Raw genomic sequence first — 18,289 nt, 5'->3', positions numbered from 1 at the left:
AAGCATCCAGGATTTCCCACGTGCCACAGGATGTGCAATCCACGGCACTGAGCTGCCCAGCCATCCCTCTAGTTACACTCGCAACTGTCAAGTAGAACCTCGAAGTTCGAAACCTCAGCAAAACACACCCAGCCGCTACTCGGCAAACAGCCGATTTAATTAACTGGTTCTCCTTAGAGAATAAACATTACTTAGATATTTAATTGCAGTTCCTAACCTACAACAATGCCAAAGGTTTTTTAAAGAAAAGAAAAAATACTCACCAATCCACCAGCCAATCACTCACCTGCTTGCCTATGACGTCACTCTTCAATTTCGATTTTTTTTTTCCCGTGCTGCAGCTGGCCTCCTCCCGAATGCCGCCCTTTGTCCTCCCACGCCCACTCAGGTCTCGCGATGCTGACCTCCTCCTGATTGATATGTACAGTATGATCAGGTGTCAGCTGTGGCTCAGTGGGTAGCACTCTCAACTCCGAGTCTGAAGGTTGTAGGTTCAAGTCCCACTCCAGAGACTTTGAGCACAAAATCTAGGCTGACACTCCCAGTGCAGTACTGAGCGAGTGCTGCACTGTCGGAGGTGCTTTTTTCAGATGAGACGTTAAACCGAGGCACTGTCAGAGGTGCTTTTTTCAGATGAGACGTTAAACCGAGGCACTGTCAGAGGTGCTTTTTTCAGATGAGACGTTAAACCGAGGCCCTGTCTTCCGTCTGAGGTGGACATAAAAGATCCCATGACTCTACTTGAAGAAGAGCAGGGGCCTTCTCCCTGATATTCTGTCCAATATTTATCTCTCAAACAACATCACTAATAAAAACAAATTATCTGGTCGGTCTTCTGAGTGTTTTTAAAATTATTATTCCTTCCCTGGTGGAGATAGACAGATTTTTGAATGATAAGGGAGTCAAGAGTCATGAGGAGTAGGCAGGGAAGTAGAGTTGAGGCCATGATCAGATCAGCAGGTTCCTTCCCTTCCCTTCCCTTCCCTTCCCTTTCACCCAAAAAATAAGAGCAGGCCATTTGGCCCCTCGAGCCTGCTGATCTGATCTTGGCCTCAGTTCCACTTCCCAGTCCACACCCCATAACCCTCGACTCCCTTATCATTCAAAGATCTGTCTATCTCCACCTTAAATATAGTCAATGACCCAGCCTCCACAGCTCTCTGGGGAAGAGAATTCCAAATATTCTCCACCCTCTGAGAGAAAAAATTCCTCCTCATTTCCTTTCTTTCTTTCTCCTGACTGTTTAAAAAAAATATTTTAATTTTTTTTTCTTCAAGACATGGGACTGCTACATTACTTATCCCAGCTGTGCCAGTGGTTACTTTTAAAATGGACCAGTTTTATATTAAACTTTATTTAAAAGTGTATTGGATTTAGTTTTGGCAACTGAGTGTTGTTTTAATGATTATTCCTGCTGTTATTTTTGACAAAAAATAGTTCTGAATCCTGTTGATATGTCTATTTGCTATTTTCCCACTTGGGTAATAATGTACATGAATGATTCATGCCTAACATACATAATGCATAATTAAATCACAATTTGATGAAGTGGAATTTATTAATTGTGAAGACACATGTGTTTCTGTAATACACTAATTTATTTCTCTAGTTTTTATTGCTACATTGCTCACTCAGCTGTAATCAGCTGCTGTGTTGAGTTACTAAGTAGCAGTTGCACATTGTTGCAACAAATTATCATCAAGAACATGCTAAATACAGACAGGGCGTGTTAATATACAGATCGGTGCAATATGTTTTTTTTAAGAAAAGTTATCATGTTAATTACAGTAATAGCAGCAACTTGATCATTTGTCCTTGGTTGTCAAAAACAAATTCTGATGGATTAACGAGGTTGATGGATTGCAGATTGTGCTATGGAGTTCGTGTAGATTATAAATAATGCTTTGTGCTAACAATGTGTGTGAAAATGGAAACATTAATATCAATTAAAAACCCCTTTTTGCTTTCAGCAGACTGACAAACGCAAAACTTAGATTTTAAATTTGAACCTTCCACGCAAAACATGGCAGTCACTTTCAGGATGGGCGAGTGCCAGAGAGCGACAGCTTTGTCAGTTATGGTTTTGTTTTGTGCAATCATGTACTGTGAAGTGGAAACGCTTCGTGTATGTGTGTGTCTGAGATCATTTCAGGGGAAGGGTAAGCACAAGAGTGGCTGCATTAAAACCGATCCCGGATGCCCCTAATGGCTGAGTGTGTAATTGCAGCACCCGATGTGGTACAACTTGGGTCAGAAAGGCGACAGGTCGGTGCTGACTTAACTGGAATTAGCCAGGGGGCAGTGTGCTACAATTAGCCTCGAAGCCCAAAGTGAAGGAAAAGACAAACTAGCCAAGGTTTCCATTCATGATTGACTTCCAGATGTTGCTGGAAAGTGTGACGACAGGGTGGAGCTCGATCATGAAGTCCTAATCGATCACGATGCCTTCTGACCCTCGTACAGGTTCAGATGTAACAAAAGGAATCTTGGGCAAGGCACCAGAGTGGAACAGTTCGCAGCAAAAGTCTGCACGGTTGAGAGCAAAAATTAAATTCTGGTTAAAACTGCACTGCAGTATGTTCTGAAATACAAAGGGTAGAGCTGGATTTTTCTGGAAACTGTAGCAATGTTTCCTGTGTAAGTGTATAAAATATTTCAACACGAATATTAAATATGGAGCTGATAGTACTAACATATGTATAGATAGTTATTTACATTATTAATCCCGCATTATACTTATATTTTTACCCTAACTATTGCAATAATACAACACACACAGTTTTAAAAAAGTGAGGTTTGATCCCATGCATGTGATACATAGTTCTAGCAACATTTATAGGGCTATTTGACAGATGCACGATACTGAGAGTGCTATCAGTTAATACTGGAGCACTTCCATGAAGCAACCTGACATATTATATGCTGGTGATATTGATAGCTCTATGATTGACATAGCTGTCCATTATCAAAAAGACTGAGTTCTTATCAAAAACCCAATCATTAATTTGGATTATAATGTATTAAAGTAAAATTGAGTCAAAAGTTTTCATATGGAAGTAGCAGATATTTATCGGTGTGGCAACACTGCTTTATAAAAAAGGGGAAATTAATGCTCATTGCTGATCTCATGCTTTTCCATTTGTTGAGACTGTCGTTGTCTAAGGCTTTGATATCCATTTTATTTTTAACTGAACATGAAGGACCCAGATATTTATATAGTAATTAAAAAAAAAATATCTGTTCACAATACAAACTATTAAACTGTTGGCTGCTTTCTGTATTCACTGGCAGTATACTTAATACACTGGTATCCTAGCCTGCCTCTCTCTCTCTCTCTCTCTCAGCCCATTTCTCTCTCTTATATGGTTTTAGATACCGAGTAATAAAGCAGTAAACCTGATGCCGTTTCCTAGGCAAAGATGTTACATGCTTATGAATGGCTTGGAGTCGGTCGTAAACCACGGGGAAAGTGTTACATCATCAGATAGAGAGGATTAAACATTTGACATCGGCCATCTTGTCTAAATCTGTTTGATGAATTCAGCCTGGGCCTGAAATCCCTTTTTTTTTCCTGAGGCTATTGATTTCAGTCGTGTACCAGAATATGATACATTTACTGAGTTAGTATTGGACGCACTGTTACATAGTTATATTGCTAATGGCTCCCTTGCTTCCCATACACTTAAAAAATAGTTTAATTTTAGACTTTAGTAATGTTGTTGCAATGTGTTTCTTCTGTTTCCTTTCTAAACAAAAGTCATATTTGAATTATTTCTAATGTGCTGTTGAGAATAATATCGCCCATTTTATACAGAATTTCAGCTGCAGCTTGCATCGTTTTTTTTCACTAACAAATGTTGTTTCAGAAAATTAGAATGTTGAATATTACATGTGTAAAAGAAAAGGCGAAGATTGAGAATAAAACATAAAGGGGCTCAGTGTTCTCAGATTGTGTTTTGAATAATTTTAAATTCAAATACATAATACTGTGCCAAAGTACCATCAAGCATATAATGGAAGGATAACATTTCAAGGCCTGCAGTGGCATTTCTACACCAACAAAGAGATGATAGCATTTTTTCCTCCCCCCTCGGTCCTCCTCCCTCCCCCCTCAATTGCTGTCCCTGTGTCATGCTGGAGAGAGTCGGCAACCTTCTTGTAGATGCTGTCACTGTCGCTCAATAACTGACTGCATATGTAAGCCACCACTGACTCTCCTTTCAGTCTTGTTTCCCCCATCTCGCTAATGGCAAGTCACAAGCCCATATTGGAAGCTCACTGTCAGATAAAAGTGCAGGCACAATCGCACGGCGTGCTACTCCATAGCTCTGCGTGTCGGGCACGGTGGGGCTGCGGGATGCTGAACCATATAGCGGTAGGCTTTCCTTTGGGGGGGGGGTGGAGAGGAGGGGGGGCGATTGTTAGCTACAGTTCCTGTTTGGCTGGCATTGAGTTACAAGGCAGTAATTCAGTTGAGCATTTTTGGCAATGCCATAAACACGGAGAACAAAGCTCTCAGGCACTTTGTGAATGCCAGCGAAACCCCCCTTATTGAATTGCTGCCGTAAATTCATTGCCAGCTAATTGTTCTTTCTAACGTATTGATCTTCTGGGGTCATTGCTCAAGAAAAATAAGATAGAGGCCTCTCTTCTTGCAGCTGTCTCATTCATTCCCACTCACCTCTGCTTTCTCTAACTTTTTTTTTTAACACTTCTCCCACATATTTCTCATTGTGGTGTCTGTCTCTCGCTTTCTCACTAACACTCGTTCTCACTTTTTTTTCCTCCTTTTGTAAGTTTCTCTCTTCTAGTTATCTCCAAATCTCTGAAGACATGTTCCTTGATCAATGTCACCAGTCTCTGGGTCCGAAATGGCCCCTTGCCGATGAGACCTCTGGCTGCCGGAAAGCGTATCCCATGGGGCGGCGCGGAATGGCAGCCAACTCTCCGTGGGGGGGAGGGGAGGGGGGGGCGCCATTTTCGAGATCGCCCTACTTTAGAAGCGGTGTCCAGGACCGCACCGCCCGTTTTCCAACCCAGTGTGCACGCACCGAACCCTTACCAACTGGCGGGGATCCCCTTGTGAAATTGCCCCACAGGAGAGGCCTCACCACTGGCCAGTGCTGTCGGTGCACTCTGTGTGAAATGGTGGCCTGGTCACCCTTAAAGGGGAGGTCGCACTGCTGCGATCGCCATGTTGTTGTTTTTTGTCAGCCACATTATTATGCCCCCCAGGTTTGGCCAGGCCACCAATAGGCAGCCTGGCACTGCCTCTTGGGTGTCAGGTTGCTGGTGCTGACCAAAACCCTCCCTGGTAGCCCAGTGGACCTAACTAAAATATCTACAGAGTTTGCAGTGGCTCTTCCTTTTAACTGAAGGGGAGAGATGTTGTGACGCGCCAGCGCGATGATGTTATCGGCGCGGCACTGGTGACTGACCGTTGCGGACATTCCGTCCTGCTCCTACTTCCGCCCCCTTGATGATCCACTTCCGCCCCGCTGGAAACAGACCCCCGAGGAGCTGAATTTCGCCGGATAGACCGTCTCATCCATTGCGGTGTCCAGAACACTTCAAAAAGGGTAGGTGTGCCCTGTTTCCGGCAGAGGGCAATTTCTACCCCTCTATCGCTTATCTGTGCAGGTGAATGAGAAAGTGGTGAATGGGGGGGGAGGGAGGGTACTCAGATTGTCACATGGGGTGCAACTTGCAGAGGGAAATTAGGGTTGAGGGATAATGGGGTCTCTGAGGCCATGGGTTTCCAAGTGCTTGGATTGGGGAGTTGAGCACAAGGAGCAGTGACTGAAGTGGTGAGGGGGAGCAAGATTAGCCTTTGGAATGCTGGGGATAGGGGAGGGAAGAGGCTGAGGTAACAGCATTTGAGTTTTCTGGGTGATTGGAGTGAAAAGTTAGAGCATGTTGGGGTTGGAAGGATGGAGTCTGGTCACAGCTACCAAGAGTAGAGAGCACAGGATCCAGAAGTGTCAAATACCACAGGTCTTGCCAAGGAAGGAAGCCAGTATGATGAGAAGGGGGATTTAATAATGGGAAATGTGGAAATGGCTGAGACCTTAAACAATTATTTTGCTTCGGTCTTCACAGTGAAAGACACAAAAACCATGCCAAAAATTGCTGGTCACGGGAATGTGGGAAGGGAGGACCTTGAGACAATCACTATCACTAGTGGGGTAGTGCTGGACAGGCTAATGGGACTCAAGGTAGACAAGTCCCCTGGTCCTGATGAAATGCATCCCAGGGTATTAAAAGAGATGGCGGAAGTTATAGCAGATGCATTCGTTATAATCTACCAAAATTCTCTGGACTCTGGGGAGGTACCAGCGGATTGGAAAGCAGCTAATGTAACGCCTCTGTTTAAAAAAAGGGGGCAGACAAAAGGCAGGTAACTATAGGCCGGTTAGTTTAACATCTGTAGTGGGGAAAATGCTTGAAGCTATCATTAAGGAAGAAATAGCGGGACATCTAGATAGGAATAGTGCAATCAAGCAGACGCAACATGGATTCATGAAGGGAAAATCATGTTTAACTAATTTACTGGAATTCTTTGAGGATATAACGAGCATGGTGGATAGAGGTGTACCGATGGATGTGGTGTATTTAGATTTCCAAAAGGCATTCGATAAGGTGCCACACAAAAGGTTACTGCAGAAGATAAAGGTAGGCGGAGTCAGAGGAAATGTATTAGCATGGATAGAGAATTGGCTGGCTAACAGTAAGCAGAGAGTCGGGATAAATGGATCCTTTTCTGGTTGGAAATCGGTGGTTAGTGGTATGCCACAGGGATCGGTGCTGGGACCACAACTGTTTACAATATACATAGATGACCTGGAAGAGGGGACAGAGTGTAGTGTAACAAAATTTGCAGGAAAGCGGGTTGTGTAGAGGACACAGAGAGGCTGCAGAGAGATTTAGATAGGTGAAGCGAATGGGCTAAAGTTTGGCAGATGGAATACAATGTTGGAAAATGTGAGGTCACCCACCTTGGAAAAAAAACAGTAAAAGGGAATATTATTTGAATGGGGAGAAATTACAACATGCTGCGGTGCAGAGGGACCTGGGGGTCCTTGTGCATGAATCCAAAAAAGTTAGTTTGCAGGTGCAGCAGGTAATCAGGAAGGCGAATGGAATGTTGACCTTCATTGAGAGAGGGATAGAGTACAAAAGCAGGGAGGTCCTGCTGCAACTGTATAGGGTATTGGTGAGGCCGCACCTGGAGTACTGTGTGCAGTTTTGGTCACCTTACTTAAGGAAGGATATACTAGCTTTGGAGGGGGTACAGAGACGATTCACTAGGCTGATTCCAAAGATGAGGGGGTTACCTTATGATAGATTGAGTAGACTGGGTCTTTACTCGTTGGAGTTCAGAAGGATGAGGGGTTATCTTATAGAAACATTTAAAATAATGAAAGGGATAGACAGGATAGAGGCAGAGAGGTTGTTTCCACTGGTCGAGGAGACTAGAACTAGGGGGCACAGCCTCAAAATATGGGAGAGCCAATTTAAAACCGAGTTGTGAAGGAATTTCTTCTCCCAGAGGGCTGTGAATCTGTGGAATTCTCTGCCCAAGGAAGCAGTTGAGGCTAGCTGATTGAATATATTCGAATCACAGATAGATAGATTTTTAACCAATAAGGGAATTAAGGGTTATGGGGAGCGGGCGGGTAAGTGGAGCTGAGTCCACGGGCAGATCAGGCTCAAGGGGCTAGATGGCCTACTCCTGTTCCTAATTCTTATGTTCTTATGTTGTTATTAATGTTGGGGAAGTCCAGAACCAGGGGTCACAGTCTAAGGATAAGGGATAAGCCATTTAGGACCGAGATGAGGAGAGACTTCTTCACCCAGAGAGTGGTGAACCTGTGGAATTCTCTACCACAGAAAGTTGTTGAGGCCAATTCACTAAATATATTCAAAAAGGAGTTAGATGTAGTCCTTACTACTCGGGGGATCAAGGGGTATGGCGAGAAAGCAGGAATGGGTACTGACATTGCATGTTCAGCCATGAACTCATTGAATGGCGGTGCAGGCTCAAAGGGCCGAATGGCCTACTCCTGCACCTGTTTTCTATGTTTATATGTTTCTATGATAGAGACTTTTGGTATATGTACAAGGAAGAACAGGAGAGGCATTGGTGTCGTGGATGCATGAAGAGGAGGAAAATATCAGAAGCAAGGTCCACTATAGGATACAAGCTCTGGAATAGAGAGGGGAAGCGTGTGTGGGTGAAAGATATTGGATAATGGCATATGTTAATTTAATGGCAATTTTTGTGAGTTTTTAATCGAATTATTGAATGTTTTTCGGAGTGTCGAGTGGGGTGGATGGAGAACAAGCGGAAGGAGCTTTGAATTTTGTTCAGGGATTTGACTGCTTGTTTTGTGGCAGTTGGTTGTTTTGTAAATACAACATTTTACCGAGTTTGAGTCAGTGAAAATAGTGAAGTCTTTGTTACATTTAGTAGTTTTTATTTTATAGATAGTGGCAGTTGATTGGTTGGTTGGATGATTTTTCTTTCAACATGTTTTGACTTTTGATGAGATCAAAGATCCCATTTTGCTTCCTGCTGGTTGAGCAGATGTAGCACTTTCCCAAGTCTTACATGTGACATGTCGGGTGCAAAACTATGAATTATACAACAACAACTTGTATTATACAGCACCTTTAACTTAGTAAAACATCGCAAGGTGCTTCACAGGAGCACTATAAAACAAAATTTGACACCACGCCACATAAAGAGATATTAGTACAGGTGACCAAAAACTTAGTCAAAGAGGTAGGTTTTAAGGAGCGACTTGAAGAAGGAAAGAGAGGTGGAGAGATTTCGGGAGTTCCAGAGCTTGGGGCCTAGGTAGCTGGAGACACAGCCACCAGGAGCGATTAAAATTGGGGATGCTCAAGAGGCCAGAATTGGAGGAGCGCAAGGATCTCAGAGGGCTGGAGGAGGTTACAGAGCTAGGGAGGAGCAGGGATTTGAAAACAAGGATGAGAGTTTTGAAATCGAGGTGTTGCTTAACCGGGAGCCAATGTAGGTTAGCGAGCACAGGAGTGATGGGTGAACGGGACTTGGTGTGCGTTAGGATATGGGCAGCAGAGTTTTGGATGACCTCAAGTTTACGCAGGGTAGAACGAGGGAGGCCAGCCATGGAGGGATTCTGATAGTGTATGATTTATTTTCAGAGCACAAGTTCATTTTTTTAATTTTGATCAATTTATAGTGGTACCATGTAAGTCAGAGGCTATTGAAAATATTGATACATGAGCTGAAGGTGCCTGGCATCATGTAACTGCCCCTCTCTTTCGCGGTAACCTCATCCAGCCCAACAAACCTCTGAGACCTCTGTATACCTCCAACTCTGGCCTCGCGTGCATCCCTCACTTCTTTTGCCCCACCAAGTTTGGAAACTTGCCTCCTGAGCGAGCCTGAGTGCGATTGTCAGTTTGGGCTGCAGTTCACACCCGGGTTTGCAACCCTTGCGTACAACTGCAGTGCGCTGTTTGGATCAGTATGAATAGTTACCAAATGCATGGTATTCATTTCACCGAGGGAACAATACTGCAATTTGAATCTAAGGCAATCGCCACAAATCGGTGTATATGAGGGGACTCAAATACCCCCTCTTCATAAAAACAGCTACTGCATGAAAATTGTATCTCTGAAAATTACTACGTTCATTAACATTCTGATGGACTCCAACTCTGCACCAACTTGTGCACCATTGTACATTTTTGCCATTCATACTAGTTATTTCTAATAGTTCCTTGAATACCTATTAACCGAGCAGCTGAACCCTGTTAAATTGATATACCTGGTTCCTAACCAGTGCTTAACCATCCCTATCCACCCCCCTGCCGCCCCCCAAGAAATATTCTGCCGGGATCAAACTTTCTATAAACTGGAAGTAAGATAATCAGTTTGCATTTTGTATTTGCTACATAGATCATTCAATCAATCCGCAGTATTTTTGAACAAAAACAATAAGGAAAATGCTGAACAAAAGCACATTTCACACGTGTGTTTACAGTTTAAAAACTGTGTTGCAATTTTTCAGTACAATCTATTGATGGGTTAGCAATGTTTACTCTTAATATTCCTTTATCTAATTGAAAATATTTATTCATAGTTTGTAGTTTGAATTACTATTAGCTGTAGATTACTATTGAGTGAATATTGTTTTCCTTCAATCAGATTTTCTTGAGTTTCAGGCTTAATTAGGCACAGCTATGTGGCTGTTAGCATTAAAGAGGTAGTGATATTATCTGACTTCTCCAAGTATATGTAGCAAGCTCAAAAAAAACCACACGGCTATGTATTTATAATGAGGTTTACTATCAGAATAGAAAATACCAGATGGGCTCTTCAGCTGTATTTTGTAACAGTCATGCCTAGCAGTCACGAGCCTTATTTTAATACCAAAGTGGGTAATATGTGGACTGCACCTGGAACTTGAGAGGCATCAAGTCGTCTGGGGACCTTTTCTGCAACAAACACAATTCAGCTACCTCCCATTCATACGCAGGCTACTTCCCAAGAAAGTCAGGATGGGACCAGAAACTAGTAACTCCCTCCCAGTGCCCTGCAAAGAGCAATAATCCACCCTGACCCAGGCAAATCCCAGGTACTATTATCAAAGTATCTCAATCCTCAAACAGTGTGAATAACCGTACTGACGACCCTAATTGTGCCAATATGTTCTACAGTTACTTCAGACAATACATTTCTATAATGTATTGAAACCATTACATCTGCATGCACATCCTGCCAACTTTGTTACTTTACATAAATTCCTATGCCCACATTCAGAATGAAAAATGCCTCTAAAACCTGTCAGGCTGTAATTACATCCTCCACCCAGTAGAGATGCTGCAGTGCCACTATCGATGGGAGGGTGTAATTGCAGTCTGATATGTTCTCCACTATTTGGGTTCGTATTTTTTCCTACTGAGGAGGCATTCGAGGTGTGCTCCGACCCCAATACTGGCTCTATAAAAGACTCACCTCACGACTTTTCACTGAATGGGCTTGTTCAGCCTGCCCTGCGAGGTACCCAGCCAATTAAAAGGAAGCAGGTCCGATGATGTCATCTGATGACACATCATCAACCAGTTTCCTTAAAGGGACCATTGCCACATTCACTTTGACAGTTGTGCTATCAGTGTTCAGCAGCATTGAGGTGCTGCAAACACTGACAATGGCTGCACCCAGGCTCTCCCATGACTCCCTCCATATGCTTATGGAGAGAGACACAGCACACAGGGAGGTTCTCTTCCCTTCCCATGGCTGGAAGAGACCTCCCCAGGATACCACTGTAGCCTTGTGCACATTGCACAGGAGGGCACAAGCAGGATGTCATCAGGAGGACCAGGCTGCAGTGGCACAAAATGGTACTCAAAACCGTACTCAACCTCATCCTGCTGTGCCATTCATCACATCCCCATCACTCTGCCTTCCCTACTCTACACCTGCACATCCTTACTCATACCAACTTACCTTGCACCTGCACCCATCACTCTGTCTCTATCTACATTATCAAATCTCCATCTCACTCGGTACCCCTCACATTTGCCCTCATCCTTGATCAATTAAACCATCTAACAACACACAGTGGTAGGCACTTGGGTGTTATGGCCAATGCTGATGTAAAGTTTCTGCTAATGTGTTGTCAAACATTTAAATCTTTATTTTCAACACTTTGCTTTCTTGGATATATCTGTGTGCACCTTTGGAAGTGGCTGAGTGAGTTGCAGTGAATGGTGAGACATAACGGTTACCCCCCCCCCCCTCCCGGCAATGGTGATGAGTGTGAAAGGAATGGCTTGGACATTGTAGGGATGCCTTATGGTCCAACCTGGCACAAGTGGCAGCCAGAGTGTACTGAGTTCAGTGAAGTAAATGTGGCCATGGTGAGGCCATCCCTGGGGTGAGGCATCCTGGGCAGCAATGTGGTCGGGCGCTGATGCCCTGTGCAGCATCAGTTGATTGCGGAGAATGTTGGTGATGGGGATAATCGTGGTGGGATGCTAAAGACCAAGGTGAGATTTTTTTCAAGGGCACCAATGCTGATTGAGCAGATGGCAGCTGAAGTTGAGATGACAGAAGCGATCTGTCAGTGGTGAGATAGGTTGCTCCAGAGAGGCGACACTGGATAGAGAGTTCACTGTAAACACTTCAAACCTCCATAAAGCTGAAAAGTATATTCCAAATCCTGAAAGCTCCAGCTTCTTAGATTGGAAATTAAACAGCTGTGAAATGCTATCTTTTATACATCTTCTGCAGCTGTCAGCTAGTCAGACCAATCCAGAGTTGTTGAGAACCCGACACATTGTGAACCCCGTTAAAAAAAAAACTTGGGAAATTCTTTTGGACCTGGTAAAATGCTACTTAAATAGCTGTAATCAGCTTCCTAATGATCACAACTGTCTGACAGGATGCTTAGTGCTGAGTCTGCAATCCGCAGCCAGAGTTGGCACTTTGGAAATTCACAAGGAGACGGGTTCAGAGTGGACCTCCGCCCCGCTGTCAATCATGGACATTTTGTCAGCGGGCCCACCTCCAAACGCACACTCGCAGGGCTGCTAAGATTCCGGCCTGAATGTGGGCATGGGAATTTATATTGGGAACATAAAAGGACAAAATGTACAACTTTAAAGTGGTGACTGAATTATGTCAGCGTGCCCTGGTCCTAATATTCCCTGCCCTCTAACCCCACTTCACCCAAAGACTCCGGTGGGTGTTAGGGGCCTTGCCCACTATAGCCAGGGACTTCAGGAGCTGGCTCCTGAGTTCATACATGTGCCAAACTACAGGGCAGCCCTGTGTCATAGAATGACAGGAAGCAGCCAGGAAACTCAGAGACTGGAGTTTCTCAATGAGAACCGTAGTCAATATATCAGCCAGTTAAGGATTAATAATTCATATGAAACCATTAATAATTCAATATGTCAATTTCCAACATTCATTGCACCTTTTTAATTGGATACTATTAGCTGTAACAGTGTTAATTTGAATATTTATCCCCCACAAATTTTACTATGCTGTGAACTCTAATTTTGAAAGGCAAATATTACATTTTGGATTCTATGAGTCTAGAAATGATTGTGCACGGTATTAGCATATGGACACTTACTGTGGCATTGCTTTATCCATTTTAACAGCTTATTTCAAATCAAAAAAGATGAATGCCTCGGTTAAATAGTGCACAAAAGAATGTCATATGAATGTGTTAAGAACTTGTACACAATTTCTAGGCTGTGGTCTTTGATTCTGAACAAAATATAGGTCGTTAAACGTAACCCTACTATAATCTATATAAAGTACTTTATCATCCTGTTGTTTCTGAGAATGATATCCCTGAAAAGTTGATGTGTAATTGTGCAGTTATTTTATTGCAGCGTTGCACCGGTGACATTTGAAGCTGATGCGAGTGTACTTGAGATATTCGATTTCCATTGTTCTCATTTAACAATGACCTCCTCACTGGGCCAATCATCTCACTTTGATGTAGTGCTACTGATCCTTTCACAAAAGGAAACCAGGGCAAAAAAAAAATGACCCCGCATGTTATCAGAAATGGCAAGAGTATGAGTTACAGATGTAATTACCTTAGTTATGGCGTGTTTTGGTTTTTAGCCACTCGTAAACAATCTGGTTTAAAAGCAACGTACTTCTGGCTCTAATCTTAATCCTAATCTCCTGCAGTGCATTTCGGAGGTAGATTTTGTCGAATTGGGCAGGGTTCACTGGCAGTAAGTGTGTTGTACACGGCAGTGAAGGTGGGTTTCACAGAACAGCAGGGCAAGCCTGTCGGATGAGACTTTCCGATTGCAAGTTTCCAAATGTGCACCCTGGAAGTTTATTAATTTTGCACGGGAAGTTAGTTCGAGTACATGTAAGGAAGAGGCTGCGTAAATCCTTTCTGTGCCCGCATCGTAGCCGGGTGCTTTGATGTTTTAAAATGTCCATTGCTGCTGTATATCTGCTGCTTTCTGGATGTTGCTTCCTGACAGCTGCTGCAGTCCCAGGAGAGGCCTAATTTATTACCCTGATGCTCTCCTTCTCTGTAATGGATATGGTATTACAGGAGGTTGCATTATTGTTATTATTTGGAGGTCACTGTGACTTTGCCTCATAGTAAGATATAAAAAATAAACCCAGCCTTCTCTACACTGGCTTTCAGCTCAGATATGGCAACGATGGGACACCCAAAACGAATTGAATGACATCATGTGCTAGATATTCCTAAACATTAAAGAGCAGTGACACATATTTTTGATGAGGGGTAGATTGTCGACTTAACTAACACCACCTTGTTTAGTTCATTTCAGTACTTTGCAGTTTGTCTTGATTCCTGCAGCAGGAGAGCAATCAGGAAGAGCACATTATTGCTTTTTAAAACCAACTTTATTTGCCAGCTGAACAGTTATCAGCTGGGAGTTGCATATTGTATTTCAGTGCAGTCACCATGTCATTGTAATACCTGTCCCTCAATTCAGACGCACGGGAGCAGACAGCACATGTCATGTGACTTCAAGGCAAGCTCAGCTTGTATTTAGTGTTGCTGTCACACAGAGGTGAGAGCTACTGATTGCATCCTGAGCTTGGGCAGAAAAAAAGTATCTCTTACTCCACAAGCACTTTAAAAGACTTTTGCAGCTTTAAAGAAATGCACATTTCTCCCGCCCTCCCCACACTTCTAATATAGAGTTCCGCCAAGAAGATAATCCTGATTATTGTGGAGCACAGTGGGAACAGGCAGTGTGTTACGTGTTTGTTGCATGCTGAAGCTTGAATGCAATACCCTCCCTGCCTTTCTGCCTGTTGGAAGAGAAGTTTCAAATGGGCTGTGAGAAACCAGTATGTTTTGAGGGAGTAACACCTAAATTGGGAGGGGGAAAATAATGTAAAATTTAAACAAAGGCACAGGCCATCACACGATTTACTGGAGTGAGGATATAGAATTTTAAAAATTCACCCTACACTTAATTTATCTTGTTTTTCATTTCCCCTTTATTGGTCTTCTCCATGTCACAATCATTCCCCAACTGAGACATACAGGCTATCAAACTGCTGGTTACCCCCGCCCTGTAACCTAATATTACAGTATGCGCAAGGGCGGATTAACTCCGCCTCCATTTCTCCCCTCTCCATTACTTGCAGAAAATGCATGAGTTCTGCATATTGCTCCCCAGATCGCTGAATTGTGACTGGAATTTGCCATGTGGGGAATTGTTGAGTGAGCGTACCTCCTTAAACGCCGGCCTCTTTGTGTACGAGTGCACTGCACTACAGAGTTACTTCCATCATGTTTTACGTTATTATTGTGGAAGAAGTATTTGAAATTTGTTTCTGAATTTATCTAAAACATTAATTAAATGCCTATAAAATACATGACTGGCAGTGGCAGCTCATCAAAAAGGAGTTGTCAAGTGTGAATAATTCGTAGAATGATACAGCACAGAAGGAGGCCACTCGACCCACCGTGCCTGTGCTGGTTCTTTGAAAGAGTGATTCAATTAGCCCAACTCCCCCTACTCTTGCCCCATAGGCCTAAATCTTTTTCCTTTTTAAGTAGATATCCAATTTCCCGTTGAAAGTTACTATTAAATCTGCTTCTGCCACACTTTCAGACAGTGTATTCCAGATCATAACTTGCTGTGTTTATTAAAAAAAAACACATTTCCTCATCATCTCCACCCCCACCCCTGGCTTTTTTGGCAATTACTTTAAATCTGTGACCTGTGGTTACCTACCTTCCTGCCAGTAGAAACAGTTTCTCCCCATCTACTCTTATCAAAACCCCTCATAATTTTGAACACCTCGAGTAAACCTCCCCTTAACCATCTCTGCTCAAAGGAGAACAATCCCTGTGTCTCTAATCTCATTATTTTTAATAAAACCATGAACTCTCATCGCCCCTTTGTGTGTTTTAGTTTTCGTGCCATGTCTTGCAACAGTGCAGAAGTTTCAGAAAAAAACAGCCTATGGAGAGAGAGTAGTGAAAAAGTATTAACTTGTTTGAAGCGCAGGCACTTTTTGTGATTGAAATAATGTGGCTGTGCAGGTTGGCGCTGCAGTCAGGATCTTGTTCCAACAGTGCTGTGTATTAGCCCTGAGCTACAGAATGTAGCCCAGTCATAGAATAATCCACACACCTGTAAACACTGAGATTCCATTTCTGGCCCTGAGTGACACCGAGTCATGTCAAGTTAAAAATTACAGTTACAATGCAGCAGAAATTGAGTGAGTTGTGCTGCGAAGGACAGTTACATTCAATGCTAAGGAAATAAAATAACAGATAAAAGCCTCTGGTTAAATAATTTATAGGTTTAAATCCAAAAGCCATCTAGTTTGTCTTCAACCTAAAATGGATTTTCATAATTACGTTGCTGGAAGCCAAATTAATTCAATTTTCTTAGGCACTGTCATTTGTTAAGTTGAACAGAATGTGATTTGAATAGTTGCTGCTTACAAGTCCATGTAAATGTCTGTGTTTGTTAAATTCTGCAGATCCTATTAGTCTACAACATGGCCTGTAGCATCATGAACCTGTACGCCACTCTCCTCTTTCTGCACGGTCTTAGCAGTGCAGCTTCCATTTTTCAAAAGGAGTTATTCTCAGGATTGCAACATGCCTACTTCATGTACTGGGCGATAAAAAATGTGGAACTACTTGACACCGTCTTCATGATCTTAAGACACCGAAAGCGTCAGATCTCCTTCCTGCACATTTACCACCACTGCAGCATGCTGATCCTGAGTGACCTGACCTATCGTTACTATCCGTGGCCAGCCATCGCTCCTTTCGTCGCATTCAATTCATTAATTCATGTCTTCCTGTATTTCTACTATGGGCAGAGTGCACTGAATCCTATCCAGCGACCTGCGTGGAAGAAAAGAATGACCCAGTTACAAATCTCGCAGTTTCTTTTGGACTTGGTTCTTGCGACATGGGGGTACCTCTATCACGGATTTTGTATTTACAGTATCCTGTACGGTTTGACAATGCTGGGTCTATTCTTAAACTTTTATCGCAAAGCTTTTAATTCCAAAAAAGCTACCTAAATGTACCTGGAATTCAGAAGTTTGAATTAAACATTTTTTTCCTTTCGTGTAACTAATTGAGCTAGATTCATAATTCAACACAATGTAAATATCGTTTTTAAAATGTAACCACTTAATCTAGAAACACATCAGATATAATTTGGTGCGATTTCAACAAAAGAAATGTTTTTGAATACATGAAATATAATTATATGTGTGTTTGTATACTTCTTTCAAATCCCTCCATGGTCTCGCCCCTCCTGTAAAATCCTTCAGCCCCCATCCCCCTCCCCAAGATATCTGCCATCTTGAACATCCCTGATCATATTCGCTCCACCACTGATGGCCGTGCCTCCTGTTGCCTCGGCCCCAAACTCTTGAATTCCCAGCCTAAACTTCTCTGCCGCTCTTTGCTCCTTTAAGATGCTCCCTAAAACCAACCTCTTTGACCAAGCCCTGCCCTAATATCTCATGTGGCATGGTGTTAAATTTTTTTTTGTCTTACAATACTCCTGTGAAGCGCTTTGGGATGTTTCACATTAAAGGTGCTATATAAATACAAGTTGTTTGTGCGAGTCTTCACTCACTAATTAGGATAGTTTGTTTTGTCCTTTCCTGTTGCTGTTACTGCTACTTTATATATATTTTTAAAAGTTTGCCTGGCTGTACTTTATGCCGATGCTGTTAAAATGATAAAAAAACAAACTGGCACCGGTGATTCCCCATCAGATGAGTTCAGGCCTTGGTGTGGTTGTCAGTGGGAGGTGTGGGCCAGAGAGTTGATACTTTCCAATGGTAAGGGTGGGAAACTCTGAAGTGCGAGTTCACTCGAGGCCAATTTTACCACCTCTCCAGAGCAACATTGACAGGAACTTGAGACTTCCCGGAGAAACAGCGTGAAAGACTAAAAAATCTCATTTATGCTGTTTCTCTGGGAGTTAGAAACATAGAAAATAGGTGCAAGAGTAGACCATTCGGCCCTTTGAGCCTGCACCACCATTCAATATGATCATGGCTGATCCTGCAACTTCAGTACCCCATTCCTGCTTTCTCTCCACACCCCTTGATCCCTTTAGTCGTAAGGGCCACATCTAACTCTGTTTTGAACATATCTAACGAACTGGCCTCAATAAATTTCTGTGGTAGAGAATTCCACAGGTTCACAATTCTCTGAGTGAAGAAGTTTCTCCTCAACTTGGTCCGAAATAGCTTACCTCTGATCCTTAGACTGTGACCCCT

The 18,289-nt window shown here is 42.9% G+C and overlaps 1 protein-coding gene across 2 annotated transcripts in view; it reads left to right on the top strand.

Moving 5' to 3' along the window:
* The window catches only part of LOC139234695 (very long chain fatty acid elongase 4-like), a 60,938-nt gene extending 43,815 nt beyond the window's left edge, over nt 1-17,123 (top strand). For both annotated transcript variants that reach the window (XM_070865372.1, XM_070865370.1), the window contains exon 3: nt 16,517-17,123. In XM_070865372.1, the coding sequence (XP_070721473.1) occupies nt 16,517-17,071 (555 nt within the window). In that variant the 3' untranslated portion in view covers nt 17,072-17,123. The remainder of the gene's footprint in view (nt 1-16,516) is intronic.
* The last annotated feature ends 1,166 nt before the right edge of the window (nt 17,124-18,289 follow it).

The sequence above is a fragment of the Pristiophorus japonicus genome, chromosome 22 (genome assembly GCF_044704955.1).
Source record: "Pristiophorus japonicus isolate sPriJap1 chromosome 22, sPriJap1.hap1, whole genome shotgun sequence".
NCBI classification, from domain to species: Eukaryota; Metazoa; Chordata; class Chondrichthyes; family Pristiophoridae; genus Pristiophorus; species Pristiophorus japonicus.
Note: the sequence above shows the minus strand (reverse complement) of the source record. Positions and strands in the feature narration are given on the sequence as shown.